This window comes from Bos grunniens, chromosome 12 (genome assembly GCF_055505025.1).
Source record: "Bos grunniens cultivar Pamir isolate PY7600 chromosome 12, Bosgru_T2T1.0, whole genome shotgun sequence".
In the NCBI taxonomy this organism is placed as follows: domain Eukaryota; kingdom Metazoa; phylum Chordata; class Mammalia; order Artiodactyla; family Bovidae; genus Bos; species Bos grunniens.
The window spans coordinates 75,975,582-75,996,528 of record NC_141176.1 but is presented as its reverse complement, the minus strand read 5'-3'; the positions used below and the strand labels follow the sequence as shown (position 1 = coordinate 75,996,528).

Below are 20,947 nucleotides of genomic sequence, written 5' to 3'. Positions count from 1 at the left end.
GGCTGAGGGGATTTTCCCTGGTATTTCCTGTAGGATCCTGGTGAAGTCCTGGAGGTAAATCTCACAGGATTGTGAGTTTCCCCCACTTACTGGGTCCCCTGGAGGTTTTACTCTCCAGTTGTTCACACTGAGCCTCCAGCAGTTTGTCGGTTATGGCTCTTGTTTCCTCCCCAAGTGCAGGTTTCCTATGGTGGTTTCACCCTGAGAAGCCTCAATTTCCTCTGTTCACCTGTGGGCCTCCCCAGTCTTGGGGTGGCAGTTTGCCCCCTCTGACAGATGCAAGAGCAGGTCTCCCTTTCCTTTTTCATTTTTTACACTACACTCACCTAAGTTATCTTTTCCAATACCATGGATTTATCTATTTTTTACATTTTTGGGATTTTTTTTGCTCCCAGGTTTGCACAAGACTGAATCCCTGGTTTTCATGTTTTGGCTTAAGTTTCTCCTCTGAGCAGGCTCATTGACTACCCAGTTTAAATCAGGATTTTTCAGTCATCTCCAGCCACTCTCACTTCCTGTCCATAGTCTTCATCAAAACTGATATTATCTTGTTCATTCATTTACTTGTTTACTGTCTATCTCCCACTATTGCTGCTGTTGCTGCTGCTGCTGCTAAGTTGCTTCAGTCGTGTCCAACTCTGTGCGACTCCATAGACAGCAGCCCACCAGGCTCCCCCATCCCTGGGATTAATTCATTGTAAACACCGTGAGAAGATAAACACTACATTTCTTGTAGACAGTTGATTCCCAGTGCTTTGAAAGGTAGATGTACGGTAGATGTTCAAAAACACTTGTTTAAAAATAGTTCATAATTATTTAATCATGTTGCTATTGCTGAACTTAGAAGTTTCTAAGTTCTATTATAATTTAATAATAACCAGTGCTCTGAGAAATATTTGTATATGAATAGTTTTTTATAAATGACTTTTTGCCTTCATCATTTTATAAGTAAAGCTCCTATTGAGTCAAAGAAGATGAACATTTTTAAGACTCTTAATAAATATTGTCAAATTATGTTCTGTAAAAGCTATTCTAATTTATAGTTTACCAATAGTATATTATAGTGCCTATTCACATTGCCTTAATTAGCATGGGCTATTCTGGTTTTCAAAGAGTTTTATTAATTTAATAGATGAGAATGAATATATTTGTATCCTTATATTATTACCTTATTATTTTGCTGTAATTTTCTTTTTACTTATTCTTTTTCAGATTGTGAGCCTAATGAAAGCAGGGATTTCATCTTTTTAGGTATATTATTTTCTGAGGACAACTTTATCAACTCTTAGCAGTTGCTGGACAACTTGTCTCAGTAATGGACTAGTTTTCCAAAAGGCTCAAAACAAAATAACTGATGTTTCCAGTATTATTATAACACCTTAAGTGAAGTGAAGTGAAGTCGCTCAGTCGTGTCTGACTCTTTGTGACCCCATGGACTATAGCCTATCGGACTCCTCCGTCCATGGGATTTTCCAGGCAAGAATGCTGGAGTGGGTTGCCATTTTCTTCTCCAGGGGAACTTCCTGACCCAGGGATCGAACTCAGGTCTCCCGCATTGCAGGCAGATGCTTTACTGTCTAAGCCACAAGGGAAGCTGTAACATCTTAAAGGAAGACCAAATAGACTCTATTGGCCCACATTGATCAGTCTTGCCTAATTTTTTACATCAGGGCTCTATATGATAGTGTAATAATGCAAATATGACTGAGGGCCAGTGGGAAGTGACACAGGTAACTCACTACTAACAACAAAGTTCTGAAATGTGAGTATGACTTCTTTTCATGAATTCAATCATATTCAAGATTTGTATAATAACAACAACCTTATTGATTTGCTTTCTTGAATGGGAGAGAAATTTGTGGTGTTAAAGCATGTCCACCGGCTACAGCAGTGTTATTTATAGAAATATATAATGAACCACATCTGTAAATTTTAAATTTGCAGTAGCCATGTGAAAAAGTTAAAAGGGACAAATGAAAGTAATATTAGACATTTTTATACCAATGTGTCAAAAATACTATATCAACATGTAATAAATGTAAAGAATCATTGAGGCAAAAAAAATTTATGCTGTCTTTGAAATCTGTGGTGTATTGTACAGTTAAATCACACCTTAGTTTGTTCCGGATGCATTTAAAGTCCTCAGAATCATCATGTGAAAAGTGCTACTGTATTTGACAGCCCAGGTTTTACAATATTAATAAGGATTTTCATAGGTTCAAGGGAGTGAATGTGTTTTTCAGTAATTGGAAGTATGTTCCGCATAGGTGTCATAGTTTGGGTTCCCCAGTAGCAGACCTTAAGGCAAAGATTTGCATGAAATTGGTTTATTTTAGAAGTGATGCTAGGAAAATACGTGTGAGGAGTGGAGAAGTGAGACAAAAATGGGAAGGAAACCAATAAGAAGTGTGTTAGCAAGAAAGTTACTGCTTTTGCAATGGAGTCACCCTGGGAGACAGAATTTTTCCAGCTGACAGGCAAGGGCACTGGGGCATTTGTCTACCCACTCCCCATCCATCACTGGTTAAGGACTGAATCCAAGGTTTTTGGCTTGCTTTGCATATGGCCCTTGTGTGCTTTCATTGGTAGGAGATTGGCTGATAAGCAGTGAGCTCCTTCGTCCTGGAGAAGAGTCAGAGGACAGGAGCTGGAAAGTGACAGCTTCTGCTCCAGCAGGTCACACTGTCCAAGGAGGGATCATGTTAGCCTCAGGATGTTACAAAGACTCTGCTTTATACCACTCATCCTGTTCACTTATGTATCCCTAGCTCCTGGAATAGTAAGTGTTTAACAAATAGTTACTGTATGACTTTCCCTGAGTACCTGCTTTATTCTTTCAGACTCTCAGTGTAAATGGGGGCACATGGTTACCAGCAGTTATGGGTCATGCCCTTAAAACTCCCTCATCAGAAAGGAAAGAGAGGGTTTCCCTTTCTAGTTTCAGTGGGAAAAAAAAAAAAATCACCCCCTGCTCATCATTCTCAAGGAATAAATCCAGTTGGTCTGGTTAGCCATGAGGTTATCTCTGGGCCAAGCCCTTTGGACATGGGCATGGCATATTTTGATTGGCTAAATTTTAGTAGGGTGAGCAGGCCTGAGGTTACAGAGGTGGATATATTACTAGAAGGAGGCGTGATAGAGAGATTATCACTGTATTCAGAACTGTGGATACCAAAAGGATTATGTTTAAATTGTGAATGCCATTTGTCCTTTATGTCTTCATTGAAAATGCTTGAGGATCAGCACCATCTCAGCTGAATGAAACATTTCAGTACTTCTCTTATACCTGCTGCAGATTTAACAAAGCTTTGACTGTTTGACAGAGATCCTGTAGACCAGTGGTATCCAAGCCTTTTGTCACCAGGGACCAATTTCATGGAAGACATTTTTTTCCATAGGCCAGGGATGGTGGGATAGTTTCATGATAACTCAAGCATATGGCATTTATTGTGCACTTTATTTCTATTATTATTACACTGTAATATATGTTTAAGTGATTATACAACTCACCATACTGCACAATCAGTGGGAGCCCTGAGCTTGTTTTTCTACAACTAGATGGTCTCATCCAGGGCTGATGGGCAAGTGACCCCGAAATGTGTTGTTTATATCCAATCTACTCTCTATTCTCGTTTGCTTGCTGTCACAGCAGAAAACCCTGCTTCACAAAAATAGGTTGTTGGAAATGGAAGCAGGCTTTTCAATGCCTTGGGAAAATCTCAGGATATTATGCCTTGACTTTAATGTATAGAGATTTGAAGTTGTCTCATACATACTTTTAAGGTCATCATCATTTGCAGTCTCAAGAAGTTGATTCTCTTCTATCACTGACAAAGTTGATTCACCTGGCTTATTCACAAAGGAGTCAAGGATTCATGCCTTCCCAGTTCAGTGGTCTTCTGTGGTTGGGAAGGAGTGCTCAAACTCTTTTTTTTTTTTTTCTAATTTTATTTTATTTTTAAACTTTACATGATTGTATTAGTTTTGCCAAATATCAAAATGAATCCGCCACAGGTATACATGTGTTCCCCATCCTGAACCCTCCTCCCTCCTCCCTCCCCATACCATCCCTCTGGGTCGTCCCAGTGCACTAGCCCCAAGCATCCAGTATTGTGCATCGAACGCTAAGGTAGGTGATCATGCACCAATTGGGAGAAAGAAGACCCTGGCTCAGTATCTTTCAAAATCTCTGCTAATGTTTGAAACATGTCAAAATCCCAGTGTTCATTTGTCACCCCCATAAATCCAAAGTTTGGCATTGAATGCAGCCACTTTATCTGCCAACTTAAACAATTGTCCTCTCCCCTGAAGTGACAAATTGAGTTCATTGAGCAGGTTGACTATATCACACAGGGTTTGCAACCCCATTTGTGTCACTGAAATGTACTGCCAATGGTGACCATTTTCCTAAAAGAAATCTCTGGAGTGGCTCTCAGAACTCAAAAACTCTGGACAGGGATCTACCTTTAGAAAGTCATCTCACTTCTGTGTGTGTAAGAGAAGATGTGTGTGCTTTGCATATATCTCCTCACAGAACTACATGAACAGACATGAGCTAAGGGTATGCCCTTTAATGTGGTTGGTCACTGAATCACATCGTGCAAAACATTGTTAAGTTCAGATGATATTTTTTGGCTAGCCAGCATTTCTGTATGGATGACACTGTCCATAGACTCACATTAAGAAGTGACCTCTTTGACTTGAGTAGTGAAACCAGGAATGCCATCCAGTCATGGCAACCATTGTGTGCATAGACCAACACAAAATGACCAGTTCAGTTTTCCTGATATGTAATTTAAAAGACTTGAATAGTTCTGCAGCTGTGGTATTGGGTGGCACAAAAGGGCACAACATATCATCATGCACATCCTCCTGAAAAATACAGCTCACAGAAACAAGCATTGTTGCCTTGTTGTTAACACTGGTAGACATGTTAAGCTAGATTGCATACCATGGTGACTCATTCATCTTCTCTACCAATTGTGTTTCAATATCTTCTGCCATTTATCAATTCATCTAGCTATGGTACTGCTGAAAGAGGGAAATGTTCCACCTTTTGAACTGCAGTTTCTCCAAAATGTTCACAACAGTTGTCCTCAGCACCAGGCAGGATTGACTCTTCAGTAAGAATAAAGGACTTCTTAGCTTTAGCAATAAAGTTTGCCACTAAGAATAATGCTCTCAGTGCAGACGTATTTGATGATGTGAAGGCCTTCACTAATTGCTTCTGTTCTTCATTTTCATGTTTTTCCTTTTGAAAAACTCCAAAGCCTTGTCTTTTGAAGCGAGGGACTTGGTCACCATTTGGTGAAACAGTTTGGACAGTTTCATGGCTTTATTAAAATTAGTGTCGGATTCTGATTTAAAGTCTTTCCCGAAATGCAGCTGTACAATTGAAGTACATCAACTCATGTGTTACTGAACAGCCTGCTGGCAGATGCAGCTTGTCACTTGCCACTCACTGATAGAGTTTTGATATGAGTCTGCAAGCAATTGACTTATTTTAGTCTCTGTGTCATCAACCTCTCTGCTCGTGATAATCTGTGTTTGCAGGTGCTCCCCAGTGCTGGCATCATCCCTTCAGCTCCACCTCACATCATCAGGCATTGGATTCTCATAAGGAGCACTCAGCCTAGATAACTCACATGTGCAGTTTACAGTGGGGTTCGTGCTTCTGTGAGAATCTAATGCTGCTGCTGATCTGACAGGAGGCGGAGCCCAGGTGGTAATTACGCAAGTAATGAGAAGTGGCTCTAAATACAGATCAAGCTTCTCTTCCTCACCCATCGCTCACCTCTTTCTCTGTGGCCTAGTTCCTAAAAGCTTGCACAAATACAGATTTCCATCATGTATCACTGAGGTTTGTTTGGAAATAAATCATCAAGCCCAACAAGACTGAATTTCTTTTTAGATGTTGTTTTGTCATCCTCACTAAAGTCAGTAGCTGGCTTCATTAACTCAATGTTCATCCACGTGGCATACATCAGTATATCTATCTTGACAAATAATATGCTATGCGTGTAATACCAGGTTTTATTTATCCATTCATAAAGTGGTGTACATTTGCTTTTTATGAATAATGGTGTTATATCATTTGTAATAAAGTTTTCATGTGGACATATGTTTTCATTTATCCTGGATAGATAACTAGGAGCAGAATTGCTGGGTTATGTGGCAACTTTATAGGTGTACCATTTTACATTCCCACCAGCAGTCTATGAGGATTCTGGTTTCTCTGCATCCTCTTCATCACTTGTTATTGCTTCTTTAGTTATAGTATTGAACCATTTCAGATCAGTAAACAAGCGCAGATAGTCTTATGACATCTCCTCCATGTTTATAAGCTCTGTGCCTGTGCCTGACCTTAGTGGTCCTGCCCCTGAAGGCATTCATTAAACATCTGTTCAAAACAAATCAAAACAACCACAACAAAACTTTTATTTGTATGTTGTTCTTTAGGTTTTAGTTTTTTACAAAATGCTTTCACAAATTCTGAGTCTCACAGTAACTCTGTATGAAGTAGGATGAGTGAGGACTTCCAATTTTAGACCTGAGAAGGGTTAGATCAGAAAGGTTAGGTAATAAGTGAAGCATCTAGAACTCTGGTCCCCCAGCTCCAGATCCAGGCTTCTCTGTACAATTCCACACTAGATCTCAACATTTCTTCTCAATGTCATATTAGTTAATGTTTAGAAAATAATGCTAAGAAGTTTCAAAAGATCTTAGTTAAAATTTAAAAAGATAGCAGAAACTGAAAGGACTGAGTGTATTTGGCAATTTGGAGATGGCTAATTATGGTACAGAGATAGTTTGGGGACTGGTGAGAACAGCCTGGGGCAGTCTGACAAGTGAATTCACTAGACTTCCAACTTTAGCAAGACATTTCTTCATCTTTGAAGTAGCACTAGTAGCTGAACATTTTTAAGGATGGAAAATATAGAGAATTGCAAAAAGAACTGTAAATTAGGTCAGGAGTGATTATTTAGGTTGTAGATTGCCTTATCTGAGAAGGAGTTAACACCAGAAAGGTAGCTATTTGAAAATTACAATTTTTAACTGTGTCTTCCTTTTTGCAACAGAAAATTTCAAACATCCAAGAAATATCAATAAAAGAGTGTAAGAAACCACCATCATGCCCATCAATAGAAAACCATCAACACTAGTATTGACATTCTTGTATGTTTGAGTTATAAAAAATTGAATACAGTAAGAATACATTAGGGAGTTTCTTTAAAATTGATTTCTCCTCCAGCTTTATTGAGGTATACTTGACAATCAAAAATTGTATATATTTAAATGTACAACTTGATGACTTGGCATATATATTGTGAAATACTCATCACACCAAGCCAATCAATATCTGTCACTTCACACCTTAACCATTTTACTTTTTAAAATTTTTTTGTATTTTTTAAAACACCCAAGATCTACTCTCTCAACAAAGGAAAAGTACATGGTACAGTATTGTCAACTGTAGCCACATTGTTGTACACTAGTTCTGCAGAATATATCTTGCATAACTGAAGCTAAAAGTCATTATTAATAACACGATTTTAGCCAAGGTACATGGGAAATTATCAAAGAATAATGAGATGATCTTGTTACAGGCACCACAAACTTTGATCTTTCTTCATTTTTTTTTTTTTTTGATCTTTCTTCATTTAATGTGAAGGGGAAGAGAAGCTGCTGAGATGGTAAGACGGCCACACAAATAATGCTCATGAGTGGAAGCCCAAGAGTTTGTTCATTCAGTCCTACAATCACTGATTCATTCAGAGATCATATTCTAGACACTTTTCATGCACTGGCCATCCACAAGTGAGATGATCATGCTGGACTTGGACTTGAATCCAAATCAAGATTTGTTATTTACTGATTCGAAAACCTTGGAAAAGTGCTGTCCTTGAGTATCATTTTTCTCATCTGGAAAACAGACATAATAACTTCTTAGTTGGCTTAAAACTCAATATTCAAAAAACTAAGATCATGGCATCCAGCTCTATCACTTCATGGCAAATAGATGCGGAATCAATGGAAACCAGTGAAAGACTTTCTTTTCTTGGGCTCCAAAATCACTGCAGATGGTGATGGCAGCCATGAAATTAAAGGTGCTTGCTCCTTGGGAAAAATAAATTATGACCAACCTAGAGAGCATATTAAAAAGCAGAGACATTACTTTGCTGACAAAGTTTCATCTAGTCAAACTATGGTTTTTCCAGTAGTCAAGTATGAATGAAAGTGTTGGGTTATAAAGAAAGTCACGTGCTGAATAATTAATGTTTTCGAACTGTGGTATTGGAGAAGACTCTTGAGAGTCCCTTGGACTGCAAGGAGATCCAATCAGTCCATTCTAAAGGAGATCAGTCCTGAATATTCATTGCAAGGACTGATGCTGAAGCTGAAGCTCCAATACTTAGGTCACCTGATGCAAAGAGCTGACTCATTTGAAAAGACCCTGATGCTGGGAAAGATTGAAGGCAGGAGGAGAAGGGGATGACAGAGATTGAGATGGTTGGATGGCATCACCGACTCGATAGACATGAGTTTGAGTAAGCTCCAGGAGTTGGTGATGAACAGGAAAGCCTGGTATGCTGCAGTCCATGGAGTCACAAAGAGTCAGACATGACTGAGCGATTGAACTGAATAGGGCATTGTGGGAGTTAAAAGTGAAGTAAGTTCGCTAGAAATGCACATAACCTATATTATGTAACATATGCCACTGTTATTCTACTAGGCAGGCCCTGAACTCATGAAAGAAATCATAAGGCAATCTCTCTGTCCCAAATGCCCCTTGTAGGAGGGCAGGAAAAAGCTCACTGAAGTCCCCCAACAATGTAACCTGAGATGTCAAAAGACATCTCACATATTGCAGAGATCTCCCGTGACAGCATGAATTCATCTACCGAGATCATTTGAAGTCTTCTAATCTTTTCTTGCGTTTCTTTAAATCTTGCAGCTCTACAAACATAATCTGTGCTAAACCCTGTTGTTGGCCAAGGTCAAATATTTGGCTGCTGATTGTATTGACCAATCCAAGGTCTTGTGCCCCAGGTACAGTGAGAAGAAACAAACTGAAATGCTGGCGCTCTGAGCAGAGAAACGTTTATTGCAAGGGTCAAGCAAGAAGTGCAGGATGCTCATGCTTGGAAGGCTGGAATTACCCAGTGGATTTTGGGGGAAGATTTTTAAATGCAAGCTGAGGGAGAGAGTCCAGGGTACCTGATTAGCTCATGTGCTATTTTCTGATAGGTTGATGTTGAGGAGCAGGGTAATGTAGCAGGGGTTATTATCATAAATCCTTAGGTTCCAGTTTATCATGGTCATCATACAGTTAACTTTTCTCACCTGGTGGGCTTTTAAGCATCTGCAAAACAACTGAGGAATGTGCACTAGACCCTGTTATCTGTAGGCTTCAGGGAGGAACTAAAGATTCTGTGACTGCTGTATGGCTAATCTATTGATAAAGTTTTTGTTAGTACATGTTCACATTTTTCCAATCAGTAATTCTTGAGCCAGCCTTTTGTAACTCAGAGGAGGCCTGGGAGACTGAAGCTTTTCTACAAACAAGAGACAGGCAGAGGGCATGCGGTGGGGATAGGGTCTATCCCAGGAAAGTCCCTCAAGGTCCTGCTCCATTCCAGTTGGAGACCTTCCCACAGCGCTCTTGTTTGGTCCTGAGGAGGGCAGCATGCCCAGAGGGTGGGTTGCTATCTCCATCTGCCAGCTTTCTCCAGGTTTCCTCTGCAGCCCATGGGGAGCCTCTGAGCAGCAGAGGTGGGTGGGGCCTGAGCCTCCCGTCTCCACCTTCTGGTTGAGTGCCTGGGCTCAGAGCAGGAACTTCTGCAGAGTTTGCAGCCAGGTGCGCTCCACGGAGCTGGGCTCGTTGTGCCCCACAGTCAGCCTGCTGCCTTTATCAAAGAGCTGGTAGCTTTGCCTTCCACCTGCGTGGGGCTTCTGGAAACATCTACCTGGGTGTCTCTTGGTCCTGCAGCCCCACACGTGGTGCGCTGCCTCCATTCTATGCCTGTGGGAGCAGCTGCACAGAGTGGGTGCCTCAGAGGTGGTCCCTGGAGGCTGCTCAGTCCTGGGAGTTGGGACCTGGAGCAACCCGAGCTCCACTCTCAGAAGCAGGTATTCTCAGGCTCCCACCCAGTGGACCTGCGAGGTGGCCAGTCTCCAGTATCCCTGCCAGCACCTCCAGGAGCATCAGGAGCCCCACTGCCTCCTAAGCAGGGCGAACTGAGTCCGTGTCCACCTTGGCCGGCAAGATGTTGCCTGTGTCCCCGGAGGTGAAGCCCAACCCGCTACAGAATGCTAACTTCTGCTCGCGCCTGTTTGTCTGGTGAGTGCCCCATCTGAGCTGTGACATTCGGCATGCCTGACACTGACAGCTCCTTTGGGAACCAAGGGACAAGGCAAGGGAGTACACCCAGGTGCCCAGGGTAGGGGGCAACAGGACTGGGAGAGGTACCCGGGGACCTGCCTTGCTGCTCTCCACACAGCCAGTCTCAGGAGCCTGAGAGCTGATGCTGCAAGAGCAGGAGGTAGGGAGGCTGCCAAGGGGGAGTCACAGCCCAGTGGGAGAAGGGACTGGGCCTCCTACTCCCCACCTTATCTGTCTTCCTCAGAACCGCTCAGGAATTCACAATCAGTTCTGAACTAAAGCTGCACCTTTCCCGGCTAAGCAAGCAGCTTATGAACAACTTTCTTTATCTAATTATTGCCCTGCACCTTTGCCATCTTCCAAAAATGTCCCCACCTTTTCCCATGTTCCTTAGGTGAACATCTGACTTCCAGCTACCTTGGACTCCCTCTCTCCCCGCTTCTGTGACCCTGTCTTTCTTTTTCTCCCTCCCTCTCTCCCTGTGTGACTGACTGTATGTCCTAGTACTTAGTCGTGACCAATTTCATGTGAGTACCAAACACTATTGGTTTTTATGAAATGAATGGGGACACTATTTCTGGAACATGTTTTGCTTTCATCTGGAACACACGGACAGGAGCAGAGTGTGTATTTGGCCACAGCCCCTTTCCCTATTGCAAATATCTCCACTTCTACCTTTGAAGACCAAACCCTCGGGGAGTGGGGTCTTATCTAGATTTTAGCCTTCAGAGAAGCAGTGCATGGTCTTGATGCAGGTGGTCCTGCCCAGGAGTCTTGTGGTCCTGAAACCACTGACAGGTCTCTGAGCTGGGAGGAAGCACCAATGAAAAAACGCTGCAGAGAGCTGAAGTTCTTAACCAAAGTTTTCATCTGATAACTGGGACTACTAACTAGGCAGGCCTGAACCTTTGGACTTTAATCACACCTGGGTGATTATTAGGTCTTTTGTTTCTGGACCCTAACCTATTCATCTTTTCCATAAATTCTGATATTTCCTTCTTTTATGGGACAGCCTAGGGGGTCCCTGGGGCATGGGAGCTCCTATGCTTGTTTTGACGGTGGTTTATTCAGTGTGTGTAGCTACATCTCTTGGCCATTTGATGGCCCTTAAGGGCTTCCCTCATAGCTCAGTTGGTAAAGAATCCACCTGTAATTCAGGAGAGCCTGGTTTGATTCCTGGGTCAGGAAGATCTGCTGGAAAATGGATAGGCTACCCACTCCAGTGTTCTTGGGCTTCCCTTATGGCTCAGCTGATAAAGAACCTGCCAACAATGGAGGAGACTTGGGTTCGATCCCTGAGCTGGGAAGATCCCTTGGAGAAGGGAAAGGCTACCCACTCCAGTATTCTGGCCTGGAGAATTCCATGGACTACAATGGGGCCACACAGAGTCAGACACAACTGAGCTACTTTCATTTCACTAAGGAAAGAGGAGAGCTTCCTTGGTAGCTCAGATGGTAAAGAATCCACCTGCAATGCAGGAGACCTGAGTTCAATCCCTGGGTTCGGAAGATCCCTTGAAGGAGGAAATGGCAATCCACTCCAGTATCGTTGCCTGGAGTCCCCATGGACAGAGGAGCCTGGCAGGCTACAGTTCATGGGATCACAAAGAGTCGTACATGACTGAGCAACTAACTAAGCACAGCACAAGAAAAGAGGGATCTTGAAGAAGGAATACAGATATGGTTACTGTAAATAATAACAAATCAGGCAAACATCTCCTTAACTTGAGGCAGGGCAAGGAACTCTCCAAGCTCGTTCTGTTGGTGGACTTTCAAAACATACGTTCATGGAAATGAAAAGTGAGGACTTCTCTTTGATATTGGTTGACATCCATTTCCAGTTTTCCTGCTGGAGAGAAAGGAGCTATTACCTCTTACTTCTCCCTGAAGACACTGAAGCAGAGAGATTGAGTAAGTTGCCTACCATCACACAGCTAGTAAGTGGTAGAGTGGGATTTCAAACCAGGAAGTTTGTTTCTGGAGTCTACATTTCTTGTGTATGTAACTGCTGTGCTTGTCATGGAATTGGTTGCCTGGACTTGTTTCAGGGTCCTAGCCCAGGCTGAGACCCCTTATCATGATGGGGAGGTTCTTTTTTCACTCTGATTCCAACAACCAATAAGTAAACTGATGGTGAGACTGGTAGAACACAAGCTTTGCTCAGTGACCAAAGAATGGAGAGATGGAGACTTAGTTTGCAAATCAACCTCTAGCCCAATTTGGCTTAGACACTGAATATAGGAGGGTTAAGGTAGAAGGAAGGGAATTAAGTTAAGAGAGGAAGGAATATTCATGGCTTACCCAAAAACCGGGTGTGGTTTGGACCTGAAATTGAGGCAACTCTCCTTTTTAGTCCTTGTATGAACTCTTCAGGTTGTTGTCATAGCCACTGTCAACTGTAGTGGTCCTGGTGGGTGTGTCATTTAGCAGGCTAATATATTACAGTCAATGTGTAATGAGGCTCTATGTCTACTGGAGGTTAGGTCTTCTGCCATTTGGGTCCTGGCTAGTTCTAATCAGTTCTTATTTTTCTCTTTCTTTTTATGGTTGAGTGTGAAACTCAGATAAGAGCAGTTGGTTTTTATTTGAGAAAGGGGCAGGGATATAATTCAGGGGCAATAGCCTTTCCTTTTTACTGCTCCTCGTTTCTGAGGGACTCTGAGGGGCAAAGGTTAGTCTTCTGATACCACTTCCTGCTAAGCAAGGACATTGCTAAGCAAGAGCAGAATTTTTCCTGATTCAACCAAAATGAATCTGATTGTCAACAGGCTAGAGTCCCAGTTTCTCATAGCCCTGAGTAAAGACCATCAGAAGCTTGACTCGGTTCTCCAAGAAATAAAACTAATGAGACAATGGAGGAATCATGGACCAAAGAGCAAGAGAAGGAGAGTAACTGTAGGAGGTTCTAAGAATGGCCTTAGAAGCTCAGGGAAGCTGGGAATAGCTCTTCTGATCCTGTCATAAATTAGTTCAGCCAGGCCTTCTTGTTCTGAATATTTAACCAAGTGGCCCTCTCTCTGTTTTTTAAAAATATTATTTTTTGGAGTATAGTTGACTTAAAATGTTGTGTTGGTTTCAGTTGCACAGAAAAGTGAAGTAGTTATACGTATACTTATATCCACTTTTTAAAAGATTCTTTTCCCATATAGGCCATTCCAGAGTTATAGAGTATTGAGTAGAGTTCCCTCTGCTATATATGGTAAGTTCTTACTAGTTATCTATTTTATATACAATAGTTTATATATGTCAATCCCAGTCTCCCAATTTGTCCCTTCCTCCCTTACCCCCTAGTAGCCATAAGTTCATTTTCTACATCTGTAATTCTATTTCTGTTTGGTAGATAAGTTCATTTGTACCATTTTTTTAAGATTCCATGTGTAAATGATACCATATGATATTTCTCTTTCTCTGTCTGCAAGCAGCTTTCTTTAGCAGTTGGGATGCCCTCTCTTCTATCTGACCGCTCATGTTAACATAGAAACAACAGGAAATGGTTAGTGGGGCATAAATTCCCCCTTGATTAGCCAGCAGGTAATCAGGAGCTTTGCAGTGGTCAAATGTCTTCTGGGCTTGAGGGTCCAGTGAAGATTTTACCATTCTAAGTTTGGAACTGGATTTTCTATTACCCAGGCCACTCTCTGAGCAACTTCTTTTATACTTATGGCATTATAAATTGTTCCTCGTGTTAGGCTCACCAGGGATCCTATAAGAGTGACAAGTCCTGCTATTACCAGTCTAGTTCCCTTCCTGACTAGATAAATGGCCCCTTTGGTTTAGAGGTGGTGTGAGTGTAATTAAAATCTGAATGTAACCTGGATTGGGTTGTGAACCACCTATAGCCCAGTTTCCCCTGGTAGAGTTTTCTTGGAAACAGTTAATGGCCCAACGTGGGTGGCCCTTGCCACAAGAGCCCTAAGGAACAAACATCCCTCAGGGGTGCACACACATTGTCTTTGGGTTTTCTTGAGTCACATTTAGGCTAATGGTTGGTGTCCTTCCATCCAGGGCACACTGGCTGCATAGCCAGACCTCTCCATGTTTGGTATGATCCTATTCCCAGAGCCCTTAAGCATGATAACCGTCTAGAGTGGGCCATGCCTATAGGTTGGAGGGCTCATATTGAATGCTTGGTTGGGCCCCTAGAAAGCAGGGATTTGACTAACACATATGCCTTTGCTGCAGAAGGGTGGCAATGGAGCAACCTTGATGTCTCGGGGCAGAAGCCTGGGCGTGGAGGAATTAAACCATAGTTTGGTGATGCTGTAAGCTGTTAGTGCAGTTCCCTGAAAGTCTGGTGGGCTATATTTATTCTCTGACTGAGGCTGATGGTGACAGACCCAATAGTCAATAAAATTCCAGCCCTTTTGAATGTTACTTTTAAAAATAAATGAATTTGCCAGGGATAAGAAGAATCAACTGTGCATTTTATGTCGGAAGGTGTTGCTTATCGTTAGGATGTCTTCAGGAGTTCGGGGTCAGAAAGAGGCTCACGTAGTGGTCTGGCTTAGGGGAGTCTGACAGGGCTGTAAGGAAGTCAGGGTCCAGAGCCTGTTAGACTCAGGGTGTTGTATCCGGGGTCTTCCCTGGTAGCTCAGCTGGTAAAGAATCCACTTGCAAAGCAGGAGACCCCAGTTTGATTCCTGGATCAGGATGATTCCCTAGAGAAGGGATAGGCTTCCCTTCCAGTATTCTTGGGCTTCCTTGGTGGCTCAGACAGTAAAGAATCTGCCTGCAATGCAGGAGACCTGTGTTCCATCTGATTTCCTGTAAAAATTCCTATGTGTTGACAGTTAATCTAAGGAGATATTGAGACTTCAAGGTTGCAACTGCTTCGAACATGACTGGAGGTATCCTTGAATCTGCTACAGTTCAGAAGATTTAAGTCCTCGGTAATATAGGACTATATCTGCAGCCTTACCCACAATGGCCATTCAGCTGTATTCTGCAAGCTTGAACCACAGTAACTTTATTTTGATTTCTAAATGTATTTTTACATAATAATTAAAGAAGATGTACAATGTATGTTCATTAGGCCACAAACAGGTTGCTTTAATTAAAGTATATCATGTATAAGCCAGTGTGACTTTCCAATACCTAGAGATATATACTTCCCTGGTGGCTCAAACAGTAAAGTGTCTGCCTGCAAGCAGGAGACCTGAGTTCGATCCCTGGGTCAGGAAGATCCCCTGTAGAAGGAAATGGCAACTCACTCCAGTATTCATGTCTGGAAAATCCCATGGCTGGAGGAGCCTGGTAGGTTACAGTCCATGGAGTCGAAAAGAGTCGGACATGACTAAGCGGCTTCAATTCACTTCAGAGATGTGTGCATGTGTTTGAAAGCATGTATCTAATTTCCCCCATACCTTTATATTGAAAACGTAGACTTTTATTTTTTTTTAAACAAAGTCTGTGAATGTAGGATTCTAACTGAGGGTAATTTGGATATATGTCACTTTCTTTTTTTCTTTTTTTAAAATTTTTTTTACCAGGTGGCTAAACCCCTTGTTTAAAATGGGTTATAAGCGGAAACTAGAACCAAATGACATGTACTCAGTGCTTCCGGAAGATCGCTCCCAGCACCTCGGAGAAGAGCTGCAAGGGTGAGCACAGGCAGCTGGGAGAAGGGGTGGAAGTGAGAATTTCCACATGGGGCTAAAGGTTTGGGGCAGGCTTTGCCTTCCTCTGGGTTCTTCTGATCCTCCTCCCCTGACGCTGCACACTCAGTCCCCTCAGGCTGACCCCAGGCTTAGCTCACTTTGGAGGTGCGTGTTCCCTGTGCATCTGTGGACGTGGAGGGAGCCCGCAGCCACGGCCCTGGAGGCCAAGCTCTGTCCCCGGAGGTGGGGCCCCTGGAGGAGGGTGTCTGCCCTCCTGAGCTGCTCATGACCTGTGAGTCCAGCAAAGCTTGGCAGGAACTTGTTTCCAGAATCTGGAACTTTTCCCTCAAGGCCTGTTTTTCTGGTGCTTCAGAGTCTGCACCGCTTGTCTTTCAGGAGCCCTGTGAGCAGGTAGCCAGAATCTATTGTGCAGCCGCAGAGCGCCCTGTAGTGCAGGCTCTTCTCCCACTCCACCCGGCCCCGTTTTCCCTTTGGTGGACACGCTGTTCTTCACTGCGTGCTGTTTCTCATCGCAGGCACTGGGATCAGGAAGTGAAGAGAGCTGAGAAAGATGCAAGGAAGCCTTCTTTAATGAAAGCGATCGTAAAGTGTTACTGGAAATCCTATTTAATTTGGGGAATGTTTGCATTTCTTGAGGTAAAAGATTTTCATACTGTGCACTGCTTTTTGATGTATGTATCTGAGTACTGAGGTGGACAGACCGGTGGGGAGAGAGGCCAGTGGTCTAAGGTCTGAGGTTAAACCCTCATGGAAACATGATAGAGCTCAGAGGTTGTATTTATCTTTAGAATGGGCAAGAACTGGACTTCAGGGGTTGCTATTTTTCTTTTAACTGATTAAAAACAGTGTTGTGGAAGCATGGCCTTGAAATAAAAGACATTTTATATTATGTTAGCAAGTTCATGATGCTCATTATAAAGACTGATCTTTGACCAAAAGATTCCTACAACCTCAGGCAATATATGTCCTGTGATTTAGAGGAAGGTCACTTGGACTCGAGCCCAGAACAAGATACATTTTACAGACGCTTGGCAAATAATTGTTAACTTGCCCAGGTCACTGATAAACGCTTTCCTAAGAAGATATTGTCACCTCTCCTCCGCCAGGGGAACAGAACCCAGGGCCCTGAATCTGGACTGTAGCCGCCCAGAACTCCTAAGAGCACACCTTTCCCCAGGCTGCCCCCTTCCCCGTGGGCTGGCACTGTGAGCAAAGCCCCTGTGGGGAGGAGCTCCAGCTTCACCGTGAATTCTCTGCACCCTCCATGCTGCTTTCTTTTCCTGGTTGTGGGAGCAGATTCCTGGTTGAAGAGGGAGTCTGGTATTCTGGCATTGGCAGAGGGTGGAGGAGGGGATGTGCAGGGCAAACCAGAGACAGAAAGCTGTGAGGTCAGTGACCTCCGTGACCCTGAAGATCTGGTCAAGATCCCCCAGAGAGACAGTCCACCTGGGGACACAGTGCCGTCAGCCCCCCTGTTCTGGCTGAGCCTGCTGGAGTTCTGCTGCAGACCCCCCTGAGTGGCTCATGCTCTCCGTGGTCCCTTAGCGCTGCCTTAGGAACACAGGCAGCCTGTGAGTGTGTGAGACCAGGAGGGGTGGAAGATGCAGTTGCTGTGAAAGGGATGCTTTAGGTGGAGAAGGTGTGAGCTGTCATCAGTCTGTTGTGTTGGGAGTGAGGTGGGTGGGCCAGGTGGTTTACTGGTGAGCGGTGTGGTTTTTGTTTAAAGGCTGTGCTGTACTGAAGGGCACTGTGGGCAGTGGGCAGCTGGGCAGTTGAAGTCCACCCCACACAAGTGGGGAAATCAGAGAATTTGTAAGCTCACAGGTCCTGGGAGATGGAGTTCTCGTTGATGACAAATGTGGGTTGGCCATTGTGCCGGAGGGTGGGGATAGGTATTTGGGTCAAAGTGCCACCTTAGAGAGGGCTCTGACCACAGAGATACTGCAGTGCCTTATGAAGGGCAGGGGATGGGAGAGGGGGCAGTTGCTCCTTAGACTGTCCCAGCCCTTCTTTGGAGTTGTTCCAGTGATGATGTTTCCACATATTCACAGTACATTGTCATTTGAAATACACAGGTGACAAACTGGTGTGGCCTGTTTGTGCAGGATTTCCTGACCTCACACAGGAGAGTTCTCATGAATTCTTATCAGGAAACCCTGGGGCCTTGGTGTCTGCCTGTGGCTCATGCCAGGGGCCTGGTTGGATGAGTAGCCTCAGGGTTTAATGTTGGATTATATCCTGGAGCAGGTCTTTCTCTGCTGTCCCTGATTCTCTAATTTCCCTTTGGTACCAGATGCTGAGGAAGCTGAAGTCAGGTACATCTCAATAGATGGTCCATGAGGCTAAGTTTGAACTCAGCTGCTGGTTTTTCTTGCTGTCCTGGGCTGTTAGCCCCTTGAGTGGGGTCACTAAGCCTTGGATGGAGCCCATCCTAATTTGAGTCCTGAGTCTTGGCTGTGGCAGCTCATGGGAGAAGCAGACATAGAGGGAGAGGCCTCATGATATCATGAGAGAGGGGCTTCAGGATCTGGGGTTCTTCCTGAGAGGGAACCCTCCCCACTGTAGTGCTGGGAGTGTTGATTTCACAGTTTTCCAGCCCCAGTAATATTTCCTGCTGAGGATTCAGGAAGGCCAGGCCTGGGGCTGCATAAGGTGCAACTGGTAGAACCCTGGGCCCTCTTTCAGGAAACTTGTTGTTAGGTGGTCATGGCAGACAAGTAGGGAGTAATGGACTTGGAAAATAAGGAGGCTCATTCTCTCTACTAGCAGCAGTACTAGTTGGTTAAACAATTGATTGTATGAGCAACTTTCCGTGTTGTGATCTATCTGTACTACTCACTGGTCTCTGTATTTTAGATATTGGAAGATCTATACTTGGTCCAGAATTTTCTAAAACTCAAACACATTTCCTTTGTGACTGCCAGCCTTCTTTTAATTCCTCTGATGCACAGAATACCTCATGGATCATCTATGATTCTCAAGACATGTGCTGTTACCACCCACAGCACAGGCAGGGCCTCCTCCAGAAACACTGGCAGCACCAACAGGAAGATGCCTGTCCAAGTCAGGCTTTTGGGGTTAGGATTTCAAGTATGAAAACCTCTGTCCTATGAGAATAGAGGAGTGACTATAATGCTCAGAGAAACAAGTACAGGCTAAAGTTGAATGTGGAGCTTTTTCAGGTCACCTCTAATTCAAACAGAACAGCCAGGAAATTCTGAGCATGCCTGGGCCATGTGTGCACCTCCATGGGGACCACAGGTAGGGAGGACAGGTGTCTGCCTGTCCGGGGCCCTTAGGATGGAGAGAAGTAGCCTGAAGACTCTTCCTGGACCAGAGACACAGAGACCACCTCCCCAGGTCATCAGGGCTTCTCTCTGAGAGGTGAGGTCTCCACTGCTGGTGTGTTAAGTGGGGTGACCTGAGAGCCAGAGTGGGTTCACCCAGTCCCTTCCCCTGAGAGGGGTGGAGTGGCTGGGGTTATGTCCTTTCCCTGGGAATCTTGTAAATGGCCCAGCCTTGTCTGGGCACTTGGCCTTTGTCTGAGGTCACTTTTGCTTATGGTCTCTGGTCCAGGTGGAGGCTATAGGAAGCACATGTTTGTGTAAATCTTCACTTGGGAGATCAGTTGATGGGCAGGAAGTAAACAGAATCCTCTGAGTTCCTCTTTGGGCTTTGTGCCTTGACTCAAGGCTGGTTCCCAGAGAGCTACAGTGGGCTTTGCACTTATTTCCCAACACTTTCTTCCATGTGTCCCTCACTTTGCTCAACCCAGGAGGCTGAGGAGTGGCTGCTGGTGGCAAAGATACTGTGAGCTGAGAGCAACCACTGAGGACCACACAGCAAGGGAGAGGAGAAGGGGGCACTGAGCAAGTGGATGGGACCTGCCGAGCAGGCCTGCCGTGCGCCCTGCTGGTTCCTGAGGGCATCGAGTTAGCCCTCAGGTGTCAGTGATACCCACAGTGATGACCCTGAGCCATGAATGACTGTGATACTTTTTAACCTCTTTTATTTTCTTTTTTTAAAAATATGTAAGTTTTTATTGTAACATTCAAAGAATTTTTAAAAACTGAAGTGTGATTGATTTACAGTGTTATGTTAGTTTCAGGTGTACAGCATAGTGATGCAATTTTTTTTTTTTGATTCAGTATTTTTATCTATTTATTTAAATACCAGTTCCCATTTTAATTTATTTATTTAGACCGAGCAGGATCTAATTTCCTGACCAGAGATTATACCAGGCCCCTGGATTTGGGGTGTGGAGTCTTACCCACTGGACTACCAGAGAAGTCCCAATTCAATATTTTTATACATTGCAAAATGATTACCATGATTAAGCCTAGTTACCATCTGTAACCATGCAAAGTTATTTCAGTGATATTGACTATATTTCCCATGTTGTACATTGTATCCCTGCAACATATTTATTTTATAACTAGAAGTTTGTACCTCTTAATCTCCCTTGCCTATTTCACTCATTCCCCCCACCTACTCATTCTATTTTCTTTAAGAAGTTAGGGAAGTAGGTGACTCATATTTAAAATATTACATTCATAATGGCTAAAATTTTTAGCAGTCTACTTATAAATGAAACATTAATTACTATCTAGAAAACGTGGCTTTTACAAATGACTTTTCTGATGAGTTCTTGTCCTGCCATGATGGCCTGTAAGCAGCACTGAGTTTTCCAAACCCTTTGTGAAACCAACCTCTGCCATTAAGGATAGAATAAGTCTCTTCCCAGAACTTCTGATAATCGTTTCAGTTGCTCATTCGTGTCCAACTCTTTGTGACCCTATGGACTGCATCATACGAGGCCTCCCTATCCATCACCAGCTCCAGTAGCTTGCTCAGACTCATGTCCATCGAGTCAGTGATGCCATCCAACCATCTCATCCATTGTCATCCCCTTCTCCTGCCTTCAATCTTTCACAGCATCAGGGTC

At 43.6% G+C, this 20,947-nt stretch overlaps 1 protein-coding gene across 4 annotated transcripts in view; it reads left to right on the top strand.

The window, feature by feature from the left end:
* Positions 1-8,510: 8,510 nt before the first annotated feature.
* The window catches only part of LOC147361925 (ATP-binding cassette sub-family C member 4-like), a 169,780-nt gene continuing 157,343 nt past the window's right edge, over positions 8,511-20,947 (top strand). Inside the window, exons 1-3 of one of the 4 annotated variants that reach the window (XM_086330248.1) lie at positions 8,511-10,342; positions 15,874-15,984; positions 16,518-16,638. In XM_086330248.1, coding sequence (XP_086186374.1) covers positions 10,269-10,342; positions 15,874-15,984; positions 16,518-16,638 — 306 coding nt within the window. In that variant the 5' untranslated portion in view covers positions 8,511-10,268. Of the gene's footprint in view, positions 10,343-15,873; positions 15,985-16,377; positions 16,639-20,947 lie in introns of all 4 variants that reach the window. The other 3 variants (XM_086330245.1, XM_086330247.1, XM_086330246.1) reach the window with 3 other exon arrangements.